Source organism: Pteronotus mesoamericanus, unplaced genomic scaffold (genome assembly GCF_021234165.1).
Source record: "Pteronotus mesoamericanus isolate MK-2021 breed Mesoamerican mustached bat unplaced genomic scaffold, CSHL_Meso_final scaffold_118, whole genome shotgun sequence".
Lineage (NCBI taxonomy): Eukaryota > Metazoa > Chordata > Mammalia > Chiroptera > Mormoopidae > Pteronotus > Pteronotus mesoamericanus.
In genome coordinates, this window is record NW_026555301.1 from 10,131,987 (window position 1) to 10,155,285 (window position 23,299).

The following is a 23,299-nucleotide window of genomic DNA, read 5'->3' on the forward strand; positions in this document are numbered from 1 at the left end:
AGAATCACTTTTAGCAACAGCTTTCTGAACCTGAAAGCTTATTTCTTTGTATTCTGCCATAGGGGTTGGCCCATTGTGTAAGCTTCTTTGAGAATGAACAATAATACTATGCACAATATAAATTACTTACCTATTAAAGTAATATCGAATAAATTGTATTTGTCTCCTCTCTAATAAAAGTGATTATAAAAAAAAAGAGAAGTGATAACCAACACCGCAGAAATACAAAGGATCATGAGAATACTAAAAGCAATTATACAGCCACAAATTGGGCAACCCAGGAGAAATATACAAATACCTACAAACATACAGTCTTCCAAGACTGAATCACCAAGAGACAGAAAATCTGAACAAAATGACTATTAGTAATAAAATTGAATCAGTAATCAAAACCCAACAAACATAGGTTCAGGACCAAACATATTTTTTAAAACACTTTTTAAAATTTTTATTGTTGTTCAAGTACAGTTGTTTCCATTTTATCCCCACCATTCTCCCTCACCCAACCACTCCTACCCCCCACCGTCAATCCTGCCTCTCTTTGGCTTAGTCCATGGGTTCTTTATACACGTTCCTTGATAACCCTTCCTCATCTTTCAGAAATCTCAGATATTCTATGCAGCAATATTTTCACTGCTATGTCCCCTAGAGCAAAAGACATAAAGGAAAGAATAAATAAATGGGACTTCATCAGAATAAAAAGCTTCTGCATGGCTAAAGAAAACAGCAAAATGAAAAGGGAAACAAACATATAGGAAAATATATTTGCCAATGATTCTCAGACAAGGGTTTGGTCTCCAAAATATATAAAGGACCAGCCAGCTTTAAAAGCTAATTCTACTGAACATTTAAAGAATTAATACCTGTACTCAAACTCTCCAAAAAATTGAGGAGGATGGAACACTTTCAAACTTAGTCTATGAGGCCAGCATTACCCTGATTACCAAACTAGACACAGACACTACAAGAAACAAAATTCTAGGCCACTATCGCTGGTGAACATGGATGCAAAAGTTCTCAAGAAAATATTATCACTCCAAATTAAACAATACTTAAAAGGATCATGATCAGGTGGGATTTATTTCAAGAATACAAGAGTCATTCAATATTTGCAAATCAAGCAATGTGATATACCACATCAACAAAACAAAGGATAAAAATCATACAATTTTCTCATTAAATGCAGAAAAGGCACTTGACAAAAGTCAGCTTTTATTTATGATAAAAACTCAACAAAATGGGTATAAAAATAACATACTACAATGTAAGAAAGGTCACTTATGACAAACTCACAGTGATATTATACTCAACGGTAAAAAGCTGAAACTTTTTATTCAATATAATAGTAGAAATTCTAGCCACTGCAGTCTAACAAGAAAAAGAAGTAAAAGTCATCCAAATTGGAAAGGAGGAAGTAAAACATCTCTGTAGATAACATGAAACTATACATACATAAAAAATCCTAAAGACTCTTCCCTAAAACTATTAGAATAAATGAATTTGGTAATGTTTCAGGATACAAAATTAATATACAAATATCAGTTGCTCTTCTATATTTCAAACAGAAAAATTAAGAAAACAATTACGTTTACAATTGTAAGGATAAAATAAGAATAAATTTAACCTAGGAAGTGAAATACCTGTACTCTGAAATCTATTAAGACATTGATGAAAGAATTTGAAGACAACACAATTTCATGGAAATATATACCTATACCATGCCCTGGAATAGAAGAGTTAATATTGTTAAAATTTCCATACTACCCAAAGCAATCCACATTCAATGCAATCTGTATCAAAATACTACTGACATTCTCAAAGAATTAGAACAAATAATCTTAAAATTTGTATGGGATAACAAAAGACCCTGAGTAGCCAAAGCAATCTTGAGAAAGAAGAAAAAGTTGCAGGCATCACACTTCCTGATTTCAAATTTTACTATAGATCTATAATAATGAAAACAGTATGGTACTGACACAAAACACAGACACATAGATAAATAAAACAAAATAGAGAACTCAGTAATAAACCTACACTTATATGGCCTATTAATCTATAACAAAGGAGGCAAAAATATATAATGGGGAAAATACAACTGTCTTCAACACATAGTGTTGGGAAATCTGTACAGGTACATGCAAAACAATGACACTGGACAATTTTTACACCATATACAAAAATTAACTCAAATTTGATTAAATATTTATATATAAAAAAAGAAATCATAAAACTCTTAAAACATAAGCAGTAAACTTTTTGACATTAGTCTAAGAAATATTTTTTTGGATAAGTCTCCTCAGACAAGAATAATAAAAGGAAAAATAAACTAATTGGATTACATCATATTAAAAAGTTTTTGCACAGTGAAGGAAACCATCAACAAAATAAAATAGCAGAAGATATTCCCCCACTGAATGGGAGAAGATATTTGCAAATGATATATCCAATAAGAGTTAATATCCAAAGTATATAAGAACTAATACAACTCAGCATAGAAAGAATCCAATTTTAAAAATGGGCAGAAGACCTGAATAGACATTTTTCCAAAGATTTTCCAAAAAGACATTCAGATGAGCAACAGACACATGAAAAAATGTTCAACATCACTAATAAAGAGAAATACAAATTAAAACCACAATGGTATATTACCTCACACCTGTCAGATTGGCTATTATAAAAAAGGCAAGACACAACAGTGTTGGAGAGGATATGGAGAAAAGGGAACCCTTGTGTACTGTTGGTGGGATTGCAAATTGTTGAACCCACCATGAAAAACAGTATGCGGTTCCTCAAAAAACTGAAAATAGAACTATCGTATGACTCAGCAATTGCAATTCTGGGTATCTATCTGAAGAAAACAAAAACTAATTTGAAAAAATATATGAACCTCTATGTTCAATGCAATATTATTCACAACAGCCAAGATATAGAAGCCACCTAAGTGTTCACTGATAGATTAGTGGAAAAGAAGATATGTTATATTTATAAAATGTAATACTACTCAGTCATGAATAGAATGAAGCATTGCCATTTATGACAACATGGATGGACCTAAGGGGTATTATACTAAGTAAATAACTCAGGCAGAGGACAAATTATGTATGATTTCACTTATATGTGGAATCTAAAAAACAAACAAACAAATAAAACAAAACAGAAATACTCATAGATATAGAGAACAAATTGATGATTGCCAGAGGAAAGGGTATGGGTATGGGCAATAAAGGCGAAAGGTATTAGGAGGTGTAAACTTCCATTATAAAATAAATACGTCTCAGGCATGTAATGTACAGCACAAGGAATATAATCAATAGTATCATAATAGCTTTGTACCATGACAGATGGTTACTAGATTTATCACAGTGATCACTTTGTAATGTATATAAATATTGAGTAACTATTATGTGCACCTGAAACTCATATAATAGTGTATGTAAGCCATACTTAAAAAAAGAAATATGTAAATGGAATGCCAAAAAATCTTAAATGTGTAACATATGGTGAGATGAATTTTTTATATACATTTAATATTTTAAAATATATCGCAGTATATATTTTTATGAATTGTATTAAAAATGAAAAACAACAAATCACCTGGCCCTCCATGTAATAGATATTTCAGTCTTTTGTCTGAACTTTATATGTGACCCATGTTTAGGGAAAACAAGAACTAAGCTGCTATTGCAAGTTCAAACTAAATATAATTCATGAGTTTTTCTTTTTCATAAAATTTCCAGCTATCAAAATGTTTGCCAGAGTTTTTTATTTAATTTTTACAAGTGAACATCACTATTTGGCACATACTTCTGGCAATGGGGAGTTTGCAGTTAGTGTAAAGAAAGCCACAAACCATATGGAGGAACTGTAATGCTGTATAAGATTCCCAAAGGAACATAAAAGTGAAAATCCTCATCCTGCAAAACTCAGCATCCTTCACTGAATACTTGCCAGTGTTCTATAAATACTGGCAAATAAGAAAACCAACATAACTGTATTTTCCTCTTTTTCTCAAAAGAATATGCATACATTTTTATTGGAGAAAATAGTTGACTTTTGAACAAAGCAGGTCTAAACTTCAAGGGTCCATTTATATGCAGATTTTTTTCAATAAATATTTGTAGATTTTTTTAAATCCACTTTTGGAAGTCTTTGGATGCCGAGGGATCTTGGAACCAATTCCCTCGTGGATACTAAAGGATGACTAAGTTTTGAGGGGAGTCAAAAGCTATATGTGGATGGGGACTTCCAACTGCACAGGGATTAGCACCCCTAACTCCTGTGTTGTTCTGGGTCAACTGTACCATTGCATTTTAAGACAGCTTGCTTGTCTGTGCTGTGTTTTGGCTCTCCTTTCCTGTGTGATATGCAGCTGGGACTGGGAGCATAGTAACTGTCCTCTTTGCTTCTGTAAAATGGCCGAATCCCTTAAATGCAATTCATGTTCTCTTGTGCACTTTTATGGGACAACCTCATAAACACCAATCTGAATACTTTTGTAAGCTTAGTAAACTCTTTATGAAAAACTTAAGTTTAAATTAATGAAGTTACTTATGGGTTTAACCTAAATACACAAAAATAATTTTAGGAGAGTTTTAGCAAACACACACTAAAATGAAAAGTATATAATGCAATGTGGATTAACTGAAACAAACCACCAAACAATGTGCCAGATTAAAAAGAGAAACGATATTAAAGCTAATCTCTCTACACTTTTGTTAAAGAGTATGTGTGTCTGTCTGTGGTGGGACAGCTCACAGTGAGGAGTGATTGGGCTGTGGCTGTTCTGCACGTATAAGGTCTTCAGGCCCCTGAGCATTGCTTACATGGCAGCATTGTTCATTTAAAATGGTGGTTGAGAGCCTTTTACTAGTATCACCTACTAGTTATCTACCATGTCCTTCGTGCCAGACACTGTACAGATGCTTTGAATACACGTCTTTATTACATTTGTGTGAAGATGCTATAAATCCTCATCTTAGAGATGTCTTGACTAACTCGTAGACCTGCAGTGAGTGTCCCAGTGTCATAGCAGACCATGACAAGTGGCGGAGGAGAGATTCAAGGCCATATTTGGCTGCAAGAGCTGAGTTATCATTATCTGAGCTACTGAACGTTCAGGTACTTCATTTCTGGTTTTGATACTAAATTAACACCCTGAACTAAAGGGAAATTAACATTGGTATCATCTACTCAGAATATATGAAATAGCAAACTAGTTTAAGAAAGGATAAAAGCTATGTAACATTGACACTGAAATGTAAATTTTTATATGGAACATCTTATGTATTTTATATTTGTAAATGTTATATTTATAAAATAAAATGTAAAACTTTTATTACAGAAAATAAATACACATGATTAAATATTAATTTTTAAAACTATTACAGCATAGTTGAATCAAGATAGCCAGGCCCCTGCGGCCCTCATTAGGGATATTCTCTAACTTGGTCTCCTCTGGCCTTTCTTCTGATGGGCTGTTGATGAATTGTCAGGACATTGTATCCCACCTCTGTTCCTGAAAGCTGAATACTACCAGAAGTGAGTTGCAGACTGTGATTAACAATTAGCACTCTCTTGATTTTCCTATAGATATTTATTTCATTAAATTTTTATCTCAAACTATAGCATGAAGTTCATATGAAAATGAGCAGGATTAAATCTTATGCAAGCAAGAGAACTTCAAGTAAAGTAGAGAACTGATACGTTAAAGAAGTGTAGTATTTTAAAAGTCCGAAGTCAAGTTTAAGCAGTTTTTTTGGCAAATGTAATAAATACTTATGAGACTGTGCAGGAAACTCCCATTCATCTGGCTTCGAAACAACTGAAACTGTAGTTACCAGAAATGTCTTCTATGGTCAACGTTTGTGAGAAAGAAAACAAAGTAATAAATGGATATGAGAAGTTTGTTTTTTAAAGTATATTTCAGATCATATCATGGGGCCAGTTCAGAGGCAGCCCAGCATTCTACACTTCTACAATAAAGATTTATTTTTCATAATAAAGAATATGGCTGGCATCCTTAAGTATCTTCTAAATAGTCTAAAGCATATGGCTTTATTTGTACAATTTGGTGCTCTATATAACATAAATCCTTCAAAAGAGTAATCTTATATATGGACTGTGCATTAACTACATTTATCCAAATAAGCACCCACCAGGATTCTTTTTCCTATACCCATTGCTTACCTTACTTCCTTGCCCTATTCAAGGAGCAGGGCATAAACTGCCCAGGCTGTCTGCCCATCCTGTGCTGCAAATATGGTCCCATAGCACTGGCCTCAGGATCCTCTACCTGCTCAGTTCCTCTGAGATTCTTGAAAACAGATTGTGTGTGTGTATGTGTGTGTTTCTCTCCTCCACTGTGTCTATAGCTATTTTAGTGGTAACCTGGTAGAAAAAAGCATCATAGACTGCCAATCAGACCCAATTTTAAACCAGAAATTTTGTAGTCATTTATCTTTAAAAATGCATTATTTGGTGAGGAAATCAATTATTTAGAATTTACACTTCATTTTATAGTAATTTGAAGGTAGTTTTTAAAAAGAAAATCTTTTAAGATGTTGTAACATTCTTCATTCATAGATTGTTGCATATTTGTGAATAGACATGTATAAAATTTGTGAATAGGCTTGTCCTAGTAACCAAAAGAGTAAATTATGGTAATTTTTTTTCAGACAGACCTTAGTCAACTGAGGTGATATCATAAAACAGGCAGTATGTTCATTCAAGACCTCCTGGAGTTGAGACGTTTGGATATTAAAGAATTTATGAGGATTAAAGAAACAAATGTAATGTGTTCCTACCTATTGGGGCAATAAATATGTAAATCAGAATCTGAAAAGCTAAAATGATAGAAATGTTCTGCCCATTTTATGTATAATAGCAAATATGTAGGTATAATTTATATATTAATGAGTAAGGACTCATATTTTGTTAAATTATAAAATACCATATACGCATTAAAATAATTACATGCTTATATTTATTGACATCAGAAGAGTTACATTATATATTGTTAAGTGATTAATGTAAGTTTCATAATAGGGTGACTCCTACTTTATATGTGCAAGTATGGATGTGAGAGTCTTAGTGTGTTTGGGAGGGTGTTCATGCAAAAATTAAAAGGGAAGTATTTTATGTTTTATTATGAGTATATTATTTTACAAATAAAGAAAAGTGAAGTGATCACCCTTAGATGATGGAAAGTACTGACAGTGTAAGTGGGATGAAAGCCAAAGTATGCAACTTAATGACAGTACCATATACATAAAAGAGTGTCATTTAGGCATTAGTGACCAGAGCAGAAGATAATGGACATTACAAAACAAGAGTATTGAGTAGAGGTGAAAATGATATTTTAAAAATATATAGGACTTTTAATGTGAAAATTATTAATTAAGGGATGCTGAAGAATGATTATTTTTCCTTACTACTATCTTCTAAAATTCCCTTTAACCCATAAGTGACAAATCTCATCTTGGAATTAAGACTCATAAAATTTTACACATTTCATAATTTAACCCAAAATGCTGAAATTGCTCATTAGCTGGTAAAATTGGATTACTTGGGTACATATCATCCATTGGCGCAAGCATTTCTGAGATATAAAAGATTTCAGAGGAGGAGAGAAGATGGCAGAGGACTGAATGGGAGTCACGCTGACCTCCTCCCAAAACCAAACTGGAATTGCAACTAAATAATGGAGTAATCACCTGGAAAGCAGTGGAGCGATAGTAGGAGGATCCTTGGTGCTGCAGACAATGGATTCTACTCTCACACATCCCAACGGGTGAGAAGTGCGGTGGAGGCTCCAGAGGGTGGGCTGGGTGCGCACGGGCACTGGCACCAGAGGGACATTGAAATGGCCAGTTAGCTTCCCCTGAGAAGAACGGGGTCTGAATCATAAACAGGAACCCCTAAACTACAGCAGCTAAAGCCAAGAAAATACAGACAAAACGCAACCCCAAAAAGCTTAGGGGCGCTCTCTGCCAGACACAGGTGGCTGGGGATGCAAAGAGACATTTAAAGGGCCAACGCAAAAGTTGCAGTGGCAGCCACCCTCCTTGATCTCTGGGTAGAGGCAGCAGCAGGGTGGGCTGGTGCCTGGGAAAAGACTGGTGAGGAAAACTTTGTGAAGAGAACTGACACGGCGGCCAGTGGAATCCTGGTGATGGCGCACCTCCCACTCTGCAGCTCCCATCTCACTCAGGCATAAGGGAATCCATTAACCTGCCTTTTGTTCGCTCCACACAGAGCTTGTACTCGAGTGAGCTGCAGGGCTGAGTGCAGACTGACTGGGAGAGCCTTGAGGAGAGACTGGAGACGGAGGCGTTGGGGAAAGAACTGGAGGAGGAACCGGGGAGTCCCGACTCCCTCCCCTTTCCGTAGTCTCCATTGTGGGCTGGAAAGGCGCACCCGGAAAAAGGCAGAAGAGGAGCACGCAGGAACCAGACTGCCTGCAATTGAAATACAGTCCGCACAGGTGGTGGATCCTTGGCTGAAGAGGTCACAGAACTGCCCAGAGACCCCTGAGGAGAGACTAGAAACGGAGGCATTGGGGAAAGAACGGGAGGAGTAACTGGGGAGTCCTGACTCCTTCTTGCCGGAGTCTCCATTGTGCGGGAAGAGGCCACACCCCCAAAGAGCCAAAAGCCAGAAAACACACATAGACACCCTAAAAACATCCAGTGCAGGCACGCGCACTTGCGCCAAGTGACCAGCGAGGGTTGGTGAGCGTGTGTGTGACCCACGCAGGCTGGCAAACGCTTGCACCGGCCGACAAGGCCTCCCACAGATTGGCACCAATACAGCCTGCGAGGGAGTGCACAGAGCGGCAAGAGCAGGTGTAAATTAACCTGCCCACCCGCTATTGCGGAGTGGCTCAGAAAATTAGTAGAGCTGCCCAGAGTCCCTGGAGGAGAGACCGGAGACAGGATTAACCGGAGAGACCTGGAGCTGACTTCCTCCCATTTCAATAGTCCCCATTTGGCGAGGGCAAGCAACACACCCAGAGAGCCAAAAGCGGGGAAAATACACAATAGAAGACGTTAAACTGACCAGTGCCACGGAGCTCGCTGGCCAGGGGGGCCAGATGAGTACACAAGGTCGCAAATAAGCCCCCTGGTCTGGGGCAAGCACATGCGAGCCCAGGCAGGCAGGGGATCCTGCCACGCTATGACCGCGCTCAAGGAGCCCGCGTGAGAGTGCAGAGAGATCCCAAACAATAGCCCAGCCCTGACCGAAGCGGTCACAGAGCTGCTCCAAGCAGGAGTCAGACACAGACATTAGACTCCTGGAAGGCTCAAACAAGCAACCCGAGGTCCTATGGGGTCAACAACTGACATCATCAGAGGCAGGCCCAGAAAGAAAAGGGAAGGACAAAAATACTTAACAGAATCTCACAAAAATGGGAAGAAAAAGAAGTTCCCCTCAAATGAGTGGAAAAGGGGACTCCCCACAGAGAGAGCTACATGAAATAGAGGGAAGGGAACTATCAGATATGGAATTCAAAACAATGGTTCTAAGGAGGCTCAATGAGCTCAGCCAGCTCAAAGATAACTATGAGAAACTGCAGAGAAACTATCAGGATCTTACAGCAAACTATATCAGCCTGGAAAAGGACATAGAAATTATCAGGAAAACACAAGAGGATATGAAGAATACCATTTCTGAATTGAAGAACACAGCAGAAGGAATCCAAAGCAAGGTGAATGAAGCCGAGGATCGAATCAGTGAGATGGAAGATAAGGTAGAAAGAAGCTCCCAGAAAGAACAAGAAATGGAAAAACGGCTCAAAAAGAATGAAGAGGCATTTAGGGAAATGCAGGACAACCTGAAACGCAATAATATCCGTATAATAAGGATACCAGAAGGAGAAGAAGAGGAGCAAGGGATAGAGAACCTCCTGGAAAAAGTAATGATGGAAAATTTCCCTAATTTGAGGAGAGAAAGGCTCTCATGGATCCAGGAGGCACAGAGGACCCCACTCAAGAGAGACTCAAAGAGGTCCATTCCAGGACACATCATCTTTAAAATGGCAAATGTCAAAGACAAAGAGAGAACCCTCAAGGCAGCAAGAGAGAAGGAGAAAGTAACATACAAGGGGGCCCCGATACGCCTAGGAGCTGACTTCTCAACAGAAACACTACAAGCCAGAAGGGAATGGCAACAAATATTCCAAACCATGAAAAGCAAGGGCCTGCAGCCAAGGCTGCTCTACCCAGCTAGGCTCTCCATTAAAATGCAAGGGGAATACAGAGTTTCCCAGACAAAAGACTAAAAGAATACATCTCTACCAAACCAGCATTCCAAGATATGCTAAGGGGACTGGTTTAAGAAGATGAAGGAAAGGAATGAGGGAGAGAAGAACTTAGGTACAAAGAGAAAAGATGAGTAAGTTTCTATCAGTAATATCTCTCCATGTGAATGGACTAAATGCCCCAATCAAAAGACACAGGGTAGCTGAATGGATAAGAAAACATGACCCACACATATGCTGCCTCCAAGAGACCAACCTCAGAGCAAGAGACCTACACAGATTGAAAGTAAAGGGATGGAAAAAAATATTCCAAGCAAATGGACATGAGAAAAAGGCTGGGGTTGCCATACTTGTATCAGACAAAGTAGATTTCAAAACAAAGGCATAAAAAGAGACCCAGAGGGGCACTTTATAATGCTTAAAGAACATATCAAGAAGACATCAACATTGTAAACTTATATGCTCCCCATATAGGAGCCCCCAAGTTTATGAGGAAATTTTGGACGACTTCAAAAAAGATATAGACAGCAACACACTGATAGTAGGGGATATCAACACCCCACAGTCAAAAATGGACAGATTTTCCAAACAAAACATTAATAAACATACTGTGGCGCTGAATGACACACTGAATCAAAGAGACTTAGCTGACATATATAGAACCTTACATCCCAAAGAAGAAAAATACACATTCTTTTCAAATGCTCATGGCAGTTTTTCAAAGATAGACCACATGATAGGACACAAAACAAACCTCAGCAAATTCAGGAAAATTGAAATAACACCAAACTTTACCTCAGACCACAAGGGCTTGAAACTGGAAATCAACATCAAAGAGAAACTTCAAAAACTTGCAAACTCATGGAGACTGAACAGTACACTATTAAACAATGAATGGGTCAATAATGAGATAAGAGAAGAAATCAAACAATTTCTGGAAACAAATGAAAATGAACAGACAACAGTCCAAAACCTATGGGAGACAGCAAATGCAGTCCTGAAAGGGAAGTTCATAGCAATACAGGCTTACCTAAAAAAGATAGAAACATTTCAACTAAAAGACCTAACACTACAACTCCAATAACTGGAGAAACAACAATAAATAAATCCCAGAGCAAGGAGAAGGAAGGAAATAGTCAAGATTAGAGCAGAACTGAATGACATAGAGACAAAAAGAACAATTCAGAGGATCAACCAATCCACAAGCTGGTTCTTTGAAAAGATAAATAACATTGACAAGCCTCTAAGCAGACTCATCAAGAAAAAAAAGGGAGAGGACCCAAATTAATAATATCAGAAATGAAAGAGGAGAAATAACAACTGATACCACAGAAATAGAAAGGATCGTCAGAAACTATTATGAACAATTATATGCCAAGAAATTTGAAAATCTTGATTGAATGGACAAATTTGTAGAAAATATAATCTTCCAGCACTGCAGGAGGAAGAAACAGAAAGCTTGAACAGACCGATAACAGCTGGGGAAATTGAAGCAGTCATCAAGAAACTCCCGGCACACAAAAGCCCAGGGCCGGATGGTTTCACAGGAGAATTTTACAAAACATTTAAGGAAGAGCTAATGCCCATCCTTCTCAGACTATTCCAAAAAATCCAAGAGGAGGGAAGACTCCCTGACTCTCTTTATGAGGCCAGCATCACCCTGATCCCAAAACCAGATAAAGACCCTACCAAGAAAGAAAACTACAGGCCAATTTCGCTGATGAACATAGATGCTAAAATCCTCAACAAAATATTGGCAAACCGCATCCAGCAATATATTCAAAAGATTATCCACCACGATCAAGTGGGATTCATCCCAGGCATGCAGGGATGGTTCAATATATGCAAATGAGTAAACGTGATACATCACATAAATCAAAGAAAAGACAAAAACCACATGATCATCTTGATAGATGCAGAAAAAGCATTCGATAACGTACAGCACCCATTTATGATCAAAACACTCAGCAAAATGGGCATAAATGGGGCATTCCTCAATGTAATAAAGGCCAGATATGAAACACCTACAGCCAATATCATACTCAACGGGCAAAAACTGAAAGCTTTCCCACTAAGATTGGGAACACGACAAGGATGTCCGTTCTCACCGCTTCTTTTCAACATTGTATTGGAAGTCCTAGCCACAGCGGTCAGACAAGAGAAAGAGATAAAAGGCATCCAAATAGGAAAGGAGGAAGTAAAACTATCATTGTTTGCAGATGACATGATAGTGTACATAGAGAACCCTGTAGACTCTACCAAAAAACTCCTCAACCTAATAAGTGAATTTGGCAAAACAGCAAGATACAAAGTCAACATTCAGAAATCAAAGGCATTTTTGTACACCAGCAATGAAATAGAAGAAGAGGAAATCAGAGAAAAACATACCATTCAATATAGCAAGAAAAAAAATAAAGTACCTAGGCATAAATTTAACCAAAGACGTAAAAGACCGGTAAGCAGAAAACTATAAAACATTGCAGAAAGAAATTAAGGAAGACACAAATAAATGGAAGCATATACTGTGCTCATGGATTGGAAGAATTAATATCATCAAAATATCCATGCTGCCCAAAGCAATTTATAGATCCAATGCAATCCTTATTAAGATATCAATGATGTATTTCACAGAAATAGAACAGACATTTCAAAAATTTATATGGAACCATAAACGACCCTGAATAGCCTCAGCAATTTTGAGAAAGAAACACAAAGTAGGAGGGATCACAATACCGGACATCAAACTCTACTAGAAAGCCTCTATATTCAAAACAATCTGGTACTGGCACAAGAACAGACCCATAGACCAGTGGAACAGCAGAGAAAGCCCAGAAATAAGCCCAGGTCTCTATGGGCATCTAATATTTGACAGAGGGAGCAGAAGCATAAAATGGAGCAATAATAGCCTCTTCAACAAATGGTGTTGGGAGAGCTGGATGGTTAAAAGTAAAAAATTTTAATTGGATGATCAGCTGACACCATACACAAAAATAAACTCAAGATGGATAAAATACTTAAATATAAGTCGCAACACCATCAAAGTCCTAGAGGAGAACATTGGTAGGAAACTCTCAGATATCCCAGGCACCAATTTTTTCACTCATATGTCTCCTAAAGCAAGGGACATAAAGGAAAGAATAAACACGTGGGACCTCATCAAAATAAGAAGCTTCTGCATGGCTAAAGAAAACATCAGCAAAATGAAAAGGGAGCCAACCATATGGGAAAATATATTTGCTAATGATACATCAGATAGAGGTTTGATCTCCAAGATATATAAAGAACTCACTCGACTCCTCTCCAAGAAGACAAATGATCCAATCATAAAATGGGCAAAGGACCTGGGCAGACGCTTTTCCAAGGAGGAGATACAGAGGGCCCAGAGGCATTTGAAAGGATGCTCGGCATCACTGGCCATCAGAGAAATGCAGATCAAAACCACCATGAGGTACCACCTCACACCGGTCAGAATGGCCATCATAAATAGATCAACAAACAACAGGTGCTGGCGAGGCTGTGGAGAAAAGGGAACCCTAGTCCACTGTTGGTGGGAATGCAGACTGGTGCAGCCACTGTGGAAAGCAGTGTGGAATTTCCTCAAAAAGCTGAAAATGGAACTGCCTTTTGATCCAGTGATTCCCCTGCTGGGACTATACCCTAAGAACACCAAAACGCCAATACAAAAGAACCTCTGCACCCCAATGTTCATAGCAGCACAATTGACAATAGCCAAGTGTTGGAAGCAACCTAAATGCCCATCAGTAGATGATTGGATCAAAAAATTATGGTACATATACACAATGCAATACTACGCAGCAGAAAGAAAAAAAGAACTACTAAACTTTGCGACAGCATGGATGGAACTGGAGAGCATTATGCTAAGCGAAGTAATCCAGGGGGTGAAAGACAAATTCCATATGATCTCACCCATAAGCGGAACCTAACCAACAATACGAAGATGGAAGGAAAATATGACCAGCAACACTGAAAGGAAAGAAATCAACAGAGACAAGAGGGAAGCGGGGGGCAGGGAAAGGGAAGGGAAGGGGAAAGTCAAGGAACATATAGCAAGGACTCATGGACAAAACCAAAGGGGAAGAGCTGAGGGAGGGAAGGAGGAAGGGGGCAAGGGAAAGTGGTGGGTGGGAGGCAGAGACAAATGTATTTTAAAAAAATAAATAAAAGGAAAGAAAAAGATTTCAGCTATAATTCAACACAAATGCATGTTACTATTTGCAAATGAAATGTCACTACAGGTCAATTTTTCTCTTAGAATTTCACATTACATTTGACTCCCAGAGTGTGGTAAAATCTTGACTCTGATTGGATATGAAAATATTTTCCTTGTAAGAGTTAAAACTAATGTAAATGAAGCTTCTACCAGAAAACTTGTAAGTGGTTTAAGTCCTGATATTTAAGTTTTTCATCACCAGTTTCTGTGCCAGTTTGCATGTCCCACTTCTTGGCAGCCCCTACAAAATATGAAAATACTTTCACTTTTTATAGTAATATCCTGGCAAAAATCTACTACTTCCATGAATTATTAATCCTTTTCACTTAATTATTCTGAAGAAAAACAGAGGGGCACATCCAAATTCAAGTGGCTCTTAGTGTCTGAGACATACTTGATGTAAAACTCTTCAATTAGGAGAAAATCTAGTCCTCGTTTTGCCACCTGCAAACCTATAGGAAAAATCAGGTTACCTTTTATTTTTTTATGTATTAGAATTCGAGCAAAAATTGATTAAAAGAATGATTAATCAAATTAATAAAGGAAGAAATATGATAATGAAGTGAACAACCAATTTACAACATAAAATAGAAAGTTTCGTGAAAAGCTTTTATTTATGAAAAAATAAAATTATAAGTGGAAAGAAACCTGTTGAAAACTCCTTAATGTTACATTAAAGAAAGAGAAAGACCCAAGAGTGACTTGTCCAAGCAAGTATGGATGACCAGAGGCAGAGCTGTTAGCACACAGATGTCCTACTTCAAGTAACAGGCAAAGAAAGCCCTGTAATTTTAAACCACTACTTCAGAAAAATTAAAACAAAGAAAAAAATAACCAGCCCTGTTTCACCATCAGCAGTTTGCATATTGGTGCATGGCATTTTTCTGCCCATATGTATGTGTACAGATTGAGCTCTCACTGGACATACTGAGGGTTGGACAAAATTAGCATAAGAAACTCATAGGTCCTAGATTAAAGAAAAGTGATGGAAGAAGCAGTTTGATGACAGATAACTTCTACTACACGCACTCCCATGCTCCTAAAACATTTTTTAATTCCATATTATAGCCAGGTTGGGGAAAGAGAAAAATGTTAGGAATAAGAATAAGAAAAAAAATAAAGGAAAAAAAGACAATAATATGCTCTCACCATATGACAAAACAATGAGTAAAGAAGTGAGGAGCATTAGTGCTGGAGTTCCAACTCTCTCTACCCTGAGTTTTCTCCCATGCAAAGGGGATATGATAGTAGTACTTGAGAGGATTAAATTAGCTAATAACATATGAAGTTAGCATGAAATGTAAGCTGCTTTTATTGCTATGTTAATTTCAAGGAGAATATTCACTCTCTTGATTTAAAATATGGTTAAAAATGGCTAGGATACATTTAAAATGTTTCTATTCCCACCGAAAATTGGGATGTACAAGGCATGTTAAAATCTTATTATTCATATTTAGTGCTTTTTGAGATACAAGTGTCAGACTTAAAGATAGATGTAAGACTAGAGTGAACTCAAGTTTAAAACTAAACATGCAGGTTATTTTCTTGTCTTGTAATAGGAGTGGGAAGAAGGCAAAGACAACAGCAGCTGCTAGGAACAGACGAGGATGCCATCAGAAGTCCCACTTCTCTCTCCCCGGGGGACCTCTGCTTATGAATCCCTTCTTTCCTCTTACCCAGGCTTTCTCCATGTGGCAGGAACATGACCACTATGTGAATATTGTCAGGGCTTGGCTCACATAATTCTAGTTCTCTGACAGGCAAGCAGAGAGAGCTCTATTTTGGCCTGAACTGCTTGATCCTGTGCCCATCCTGATCACCTGTGGCTTGGGAAATAGGGTGTTGTGAGGAATGACTAGACTGCCCTGCCTCAGTGGACAGGGAAAGAGGGGCATATGACTAGGAACCTCTGCAGAAGCTCATGGGCCTGGGGAAAGTAGTTCCCCAAAAAAAGAAAGTTTCCATAACTTCTTTCTGTGATGGAAAGAAGGGAACATGAAACTGACAGAAGCTAATAGGTAGGTGGGTACAGGAGGGGAAAAAAGGAGAGATGGAGATTTGTTCATTTTGTAAAGGAGCAAATGTTGATCCCTTGAGGATGGAATGTCCTCTTACATTTTATACAGTAATTCCCCTTGGAGTCAGCGCCAAAGAGGTAGTTTGTCACCTTGTACATACAGGACATTAGATACCGAAACTTCTTCTGCAGACTGAATGGCATTTAGTCCAAGATTTATTTCCATCCTCTGGTTTTTGTGATCCTCCACAAAGATTTCATTTCTGTTGTTGGGACATCTGTGCTATAAAGAGCAATTTTTTTAAATTGAAGAATCATAGTCATTTCTAACTACACTTAAAAATGCAAAGGAAAAATCCCTCTTATGGATTGTATCTATCTCTCTGTTATATATTTTCTCTTTCTTTTTTTGTCATTGTTCCTGTTATTTGCTTTTTCCTGAAGAATGTAACATGCTTTAGAGTTCTCCATATTCTAAATCTCATTTAAAAAGTGTTGAATCAAGGAAGTCTGCCAGCTCCTTTTGTTTTCTCTACTTTTCTCTCCATGTTGGACTGCTCTGGCAAAGGAGAGTAATATTACCTTACCATGTAAAACATGGTTAATGGCTTTAAAAGAATTCCCCAGCAACTGAATAATGGGCTGCCAAAAATATTCTTGGTGCCAAAGGATCTGGATATGTCTGTTCCATTTATTGTGTGTTTCTCCTTTCATCATGACTAAGTGCTCACAAAAGACATAAAAACCTAACCCTCTAGGGTATGTGGTGTTTGAGGGAAGAAACCATATTTTAATATATTCAGTCCTACATATTGTGATGCTTAGCAAAGTATCAACAGCAAACAGTGATGGATGCCTATGGAGCATAAGAGGCTCAAATTATTAATTAGATTGATTTCCAGCGACAAGAAGCAAGTCATTCCATCATTTATATTGTGCTTGGTTGAGTGGCCTAATAATGCTTGTTCTAAGGGTTTCAGGAAGTCTAGCACCAAACACTTTTAACTTGTTCTGCCTGTTTGAGTAAGTTTACTTTTCTCAGAAATAAGAAGGTGGAACCTATTTCTTAATTAAAGCTCCATGTTCTAAAAGCCTGATAATGCAGTGTAGCAAAATCATTTATTTTTATTTTACTTTGATAATAAATTGAGTCTATTAAAAAGGGTTTTCTTAAATTTGTTTAAAATTAATTTAGGAATATACTGAAAAAAATCTGAGAAAATGCAGATGTAGAAAAATTTTAAAGGTGTTTTGTTTTTCACTGGAAGGAAGAAAAGTCCAGAAAAGGAGGATCTAAACCCACTCCTTTCCCCCCCACCCCCAACTTTTGCCTGGACCCTTCCTACTTGGTCTGTGCTCAGACTGTCTGGTTCTCACTTGGCAGGAGACTCTCAATCTCTCCTGCTTCTCAGTTTGGGCCAGGCCATTGCCAGCTGCCCTGGAATACAATGTGGTTTCTGATTCAGGCTATTCCTCCCCGGTGTCTTAATTATTAGTCTCAAAGGGGCAGGATAATTGTCTCAAAGAATTCCTGAGATAGAGACTCTTAATTGCTTTGCATGTGACTCAAGGACAGATTACATACATATGGAATTCAGTCCCTTGGGCCCCAGGCCATGAGAAATTCTTGGGCCGATTAACTAAAATTCCATATTATTTACTCCAATATGCTTCAGCAAAGCGTTGGAATTCAGTTAGTAAGAGTAACTTTATCCAAGGAGATAAACCTGCATCTGCTTTAAGTTGGTATGTATATGGGTCTATAATTCATATCTGAAATTTAGTCCTTTATTATTTTTAAAAATTACTTTAAATTATCTATCAACCATAGAGTATGAACCCAAACCCCATGGTGAAACACCGTGCGTGTGCTGTCTTGGGACTGGTTCAATCCTCAGAAAAGACACTACTGCATAATCTCCCGTGTTTCCAGAAAATCTGTCTAATGTTTAGGAGACACTGAGTGACCACCTGAGGATGACATGTGAGATAGAGTTCTCAGGAAAGAAACATAAACGCCATCCTAATTTATTGTGGCTTTAGGAAAAGAAGCAGGCTAGTTTTTAGGTGCCCCTGGAGACCAGTGCGGAATCCACCACTTCCTGTTTGCAGACCTAAATTATGCAGAAAGGCAGCAATTATCTGCTGTGATTATCAAGCAACTAGTACAAAGCACAATGTATAAATTTAGGGATACATGGGTGTTTACTTGAAATAGTTACTGAAATCAAAATATTTTTGTAACTCATTAAATATCATGAAAATGTAAAACTATGGCCTAAGCACAATCCCTTAGCTTTTGTATAAAAATAATGTTTATACTAAGCTCTATTTTGCTGAGTTAGATATACTTTCTCTTCAAATCATGTCACTTGATCATCATTTTTGCATTCATAAGTCTTCTGATTAAAATATTTAGCTTAAAACATAAAATGTTAATCTTGTGCTTCAACATTAGTGAGATAAAGGCATCATGTATAATTAGTTGGAAACTTAGAGTGTTGTTTGGGGAAGAAAAAATTTTACTAATAGGTTCCTCTGGCTGGTCTAATAAAATTAGCACAATGCAAATTAACAGGATTAAAGCCAATTTAATTTTATAAATATGGAAACCTCAAGGGTATGAAACCCCCAAAGAGTTAAGAAATTGAGGTTTATATATTAACCACTGTGGTCTAAGGAAAGGGAGGTATGGGTCTGGGACTTTACAGAGGAGGAAGGGAATTTAAGGGGAGATGGAGAGAGCAAATCCCTGGTAAACAAATGTAGGGGAGTCTTTCTGATGTAAAAAGAAGCTATCTTCGGCAATAGCTTTTTTCCTGGTACAGGCACACCAGTATCTAAAGTCTTTCAGGTAGTTAAGGAGGAAATAAAAAGAAAAACTTCCAGTGTTCTCTGTTTCTTAACAAATAATCAGCCTGAAATAATCTTCATGAAAAAGACAAATTTTGCTCCCCTAAAGTGCCATCTAGTTTTCCACATGCTACACAAAAGTAAAAGTTGAATTTTGGAGAGTACAACTTACATTATGCTATTTAATTATTTTTAATAGGAGAGTTTTGCTCGTATTATTCTGAACCAAATACAGACGTTTAGAAAATGATTTAGAGGGCTACTGTCTTACCACAGGAAAGTTGGGTAGAGATTGGTCCCATTAACTCATGATGTGGAATGCTCTCTACAAAGTCATTTGGGAACTGGAGGAAGGTAGAGATGCATCCTAGAGAAAACAGTCTTCCACTTAAGTTAGAACAAGATAACTAGCAGGCTGTGTAGAAACAGGACAAAACTATCTGGATACTTGATGTGCACTAATTATGTTCCTTTTTTTGTTACAGGCTCAACGTGGGAAAAGACATTTCGGCAGATTGGCTTTGAAAGGTAACTGGAGTTTAGCATGTCTCCACTTTTACCTTACTAATGTCCTATTTTATTCCAAGTAATTTAATGATTATAAATCAGTAGTATTGCTACCACTACTTCAGTAAGTGAGTGTGTGCCCTTGGATAAGACATCATTTTGCCCTTTGAGACTCAATTTCTTGGTAAAGCAGAGTTTTGCATTATGAAATACTTGCCAACAGTCTGAGTGGACATGAAGATTAAATGGAGGAACTTACGTGAAAATATTTCATAGAGAATTATAGGAATTGGACTTCCTTCTAGCTTATTAACCTCATATGTCATATTCAGTTCTATAGTTTTAGTGAAGAGAAATGTGTATTTATAGTGAGATGTTTCCAATTATTAAAATTATTAGACATTAGCTCTAAGTGAAAGGTTGAGATCACATCGCCCTTTTTTTAAATCCTCGCCCAAGGATATGTTTCATTGACTGTTAGAAAGAGAGGAAGGGATGGGGGAGAAACATCAATGTGAGAGAGAAACACTGATTGGTTGCCTCAGCATACACTCCAACCATGGATCAAACTTGCAACCTAGGTATGTGCCCTGACCAGGATCAAACCTGAAATCTTTTGGTGTATGGACGATGCTCCATCCAACTGAGCCACCCGGCCAGGATGAGATCACATTACTCTGAGGCATTTCCACACTTGCATCTCCCTAAAAGAAAAAAAGAAGTGCCTCATTATAACATCAGAAAATGTAGAAGTAGGGTCTATAAAGTTACTAAACTACCTGTTCTTGGGATTGAATGGCAGCATATTTGATAGATCTCTCCCAGTAGAATTTTTTGTCTTATGTTGATCTTGCAATGTCAATACAGCTATAGGAAGAATGAAAAATAATTTCAATTTTTTTCTCTAAAAGTAGATTTTGACTAATTATTTTCATCATATTGAAAGTGTGTTTTTATGTGTGTTCATCAAGCTGACATAGTGCTTACAATATATAAAAGAAACAATATATTTTTAAATGTGTTCTTTTTCTAATAGTGAGAGAGACTAGCTCATTGCTAGGCCAAGTGTGATAGCATTTTTGTACCATTTTAAAATAGTTTCAAAGATTTATTTATTTCTCTACATACAGTTCTACTCAGTACCATCACTGTTTGGTCTCACAGTAAGTTCTCATAGTTCTTGAGGCTGTTGGGGGAGATTGGACTGGATGAGCAGATCCCACAGGTCAACTTAAAATAAAGAATGGAAAACCGGGTGCAGCTTCATTTCATGGGAAATCTTTTTCCAAAGCATCTTTCTCTCCATTCTCCTTTCACATTCTGAAAAATATCAAACACACATGAAAGGAAAGAGAAAAAGCAAAATGAATGTCACATATCCATTTCCCAAGCTCAGTAAGATTTTGTCATACTTGCTTTACCTATTTTTTTTGCCAGATATATATTTTTTAAAAGGTCAAACATTATGTCATATTGGCCCTATGTAGGTCAGTATACATCTCTGAAAACATGGGTGTTTTCTTCTAGAATTGTAATGCTGCTATCTTACTGAAGGCAAATAACAATAAATCCTCAGCATCCTTTATCACCTAATCAATGTTTAAATTTTCTGACCGTTTCATACATGTCATTTTACAGATATTAGTTTGAATCAGCATGCTACTAAAGTCCATAAATTTCATTTGATCTCTCAAGCCCCTTTACTCAGACAGTTTTCTCCAATTCATTTTGTTTTTCTTCATATCATTGACTTTTGAAGAGGCCAGATCAATTGTCTTGTAGAAGGTCTCACACTCTGCATTGTTTGTTTGTGGTATTGTTTTGCCTGTTATTCTGTTCCCCTATTTGTGTAAACTGAAGTTGTCCTCTTTCAGTCATTGGGAACAACTTCATGTTGACTTCTTTTCTTTTTGACACAGACTACTGGTCTTTTATAGTTTCCATGTTCCTAGCACAACTAGATAGATGTACTGAGTCAGACATCCTCCAAGGAGTCCTGCCTTCTTTAGTAAGTATAGTGATTGGAAACCATAAACTAAATACTAGGGGTGCTCATCAATTCTGACATGGCATTGTTTCTGGGCCTTTTCAAAAGATAGAGCTAGGAAATATCTTCTTTTAAGAAAAATAAATCCTGAAGTCATACAGTATTTTCCATTCAAGTGTAATCTTACAGAATTTTTAATTTCTCTGATATTACCTGTTTCATTTTAATGGAAATATAATATTTTCAAAATAATACTAACACTAATATTACCACTTATAATAAGGTCACTGAATGAAGTTTGAAATTTTTTCACTTTGTATTAATTTTATATTTTATTAAAAATGTAAGATCTGCCCTAGCTGGTGCAGCTCAGTGGACTGAGCACCAGCCTGTGAACCAAAGGGATGCTAGTTCGATTCCCAGTAAGGGCACATGCCTGGATTGCAGGCCAGGTCCCCACTAGGGGGCATGTGAGAGGTAACCACATATTGACATTTCTCTCCCTGTCATCCTTTTCCTTCTCTCTAAAAATAAATAAATAAAATCTTTTAAAAGGGTCAAGTCAAGGAACATGTATAAAGGGACACATGGATAAAGCCAAAGTGGGAAAGGATTGAGGGAGGGAGAGGGGTAGTGGGGTAGGGGAAGGTGTTGGCAGGGAAAATGGAGACAAATGTATTTGAACTATAGATATATATATATCTATATATAAAAAAAAATCCCTTTTAACCAGGGAGGTTCCAAAAGGATCTAGACTATCAGTAGTTCCTGAAATGCAAAAATATTTTCTAGTCTTGTGAATTCTAAAAATCTCCCAAGTCCAATATGGATTTAAAAGACATCAATAGGATTAGAAATAGCATTTTCAATAAAAAAGATGCATAACAAAGTAGGAAAAAATTAACATTAAAGAAATAAATAAAAATCTAAGATCAAAAACTGAAAACTAAAGTTGCCTAAATTTCTTTATCTTTCTATGTGCTAATATCATAGATTTATATATATATAAAATTTATATATATATATAAATAAATTTGGTTCATTTGTTTTAGAATCTTTTTAACTCCACAGATTTTTTTCTTTATTTTAATTTTATTTTTGAATATATAACATTATCTCTCCAAGTACAAATTATATGGCAGAGGTTTTTTTTCCCCCAGAAAAATGTCACATTCTTCCCTTTCCCTTGTACCCTGTTCATTCTTTCTTCTATAGTTACCATGTTTATTAGCTTTTGGTTTAACCTTTTGATGTTTACTTTTGCTTACACAAGCTAATCCTTACTATATCTGTGTTCTTCCACTACCATGCATTAAGAGTGTCATATTAAATACATTCTTCTGTACTTTGATTTTTCTTTTACTGAGAGTATATACCCTAGAGATCATTCCACATTAATGTTTATGGATGGTCTTGACTACATTAACCTGCAGATGACATTGTCTT

General features: G+C 37.0%; 1 protein-coding gene across 1 annotated transcript in view; it reads left to right on the forward strand.

Moving 5' to 3' along the window:
- Positions 1-23,299, forward strand: part of PIEZO2 (piezo type mechanosensitive ion channel component 2) — a 487,309-nt gene that overhangs the window by 236,070 nt on the left and 227,940 nt on the right. The window contains exon 4 of the mRNA XM_054587349.1: positions 19,845-19,887. Within this exon, the coding sequence (XP_054443324.1) occupies positions 19,845-19,887 (43 nt within the window). The remainder of the gene's footprint in view (positions 1-19,844; positions 19,888-23,299) is intronic.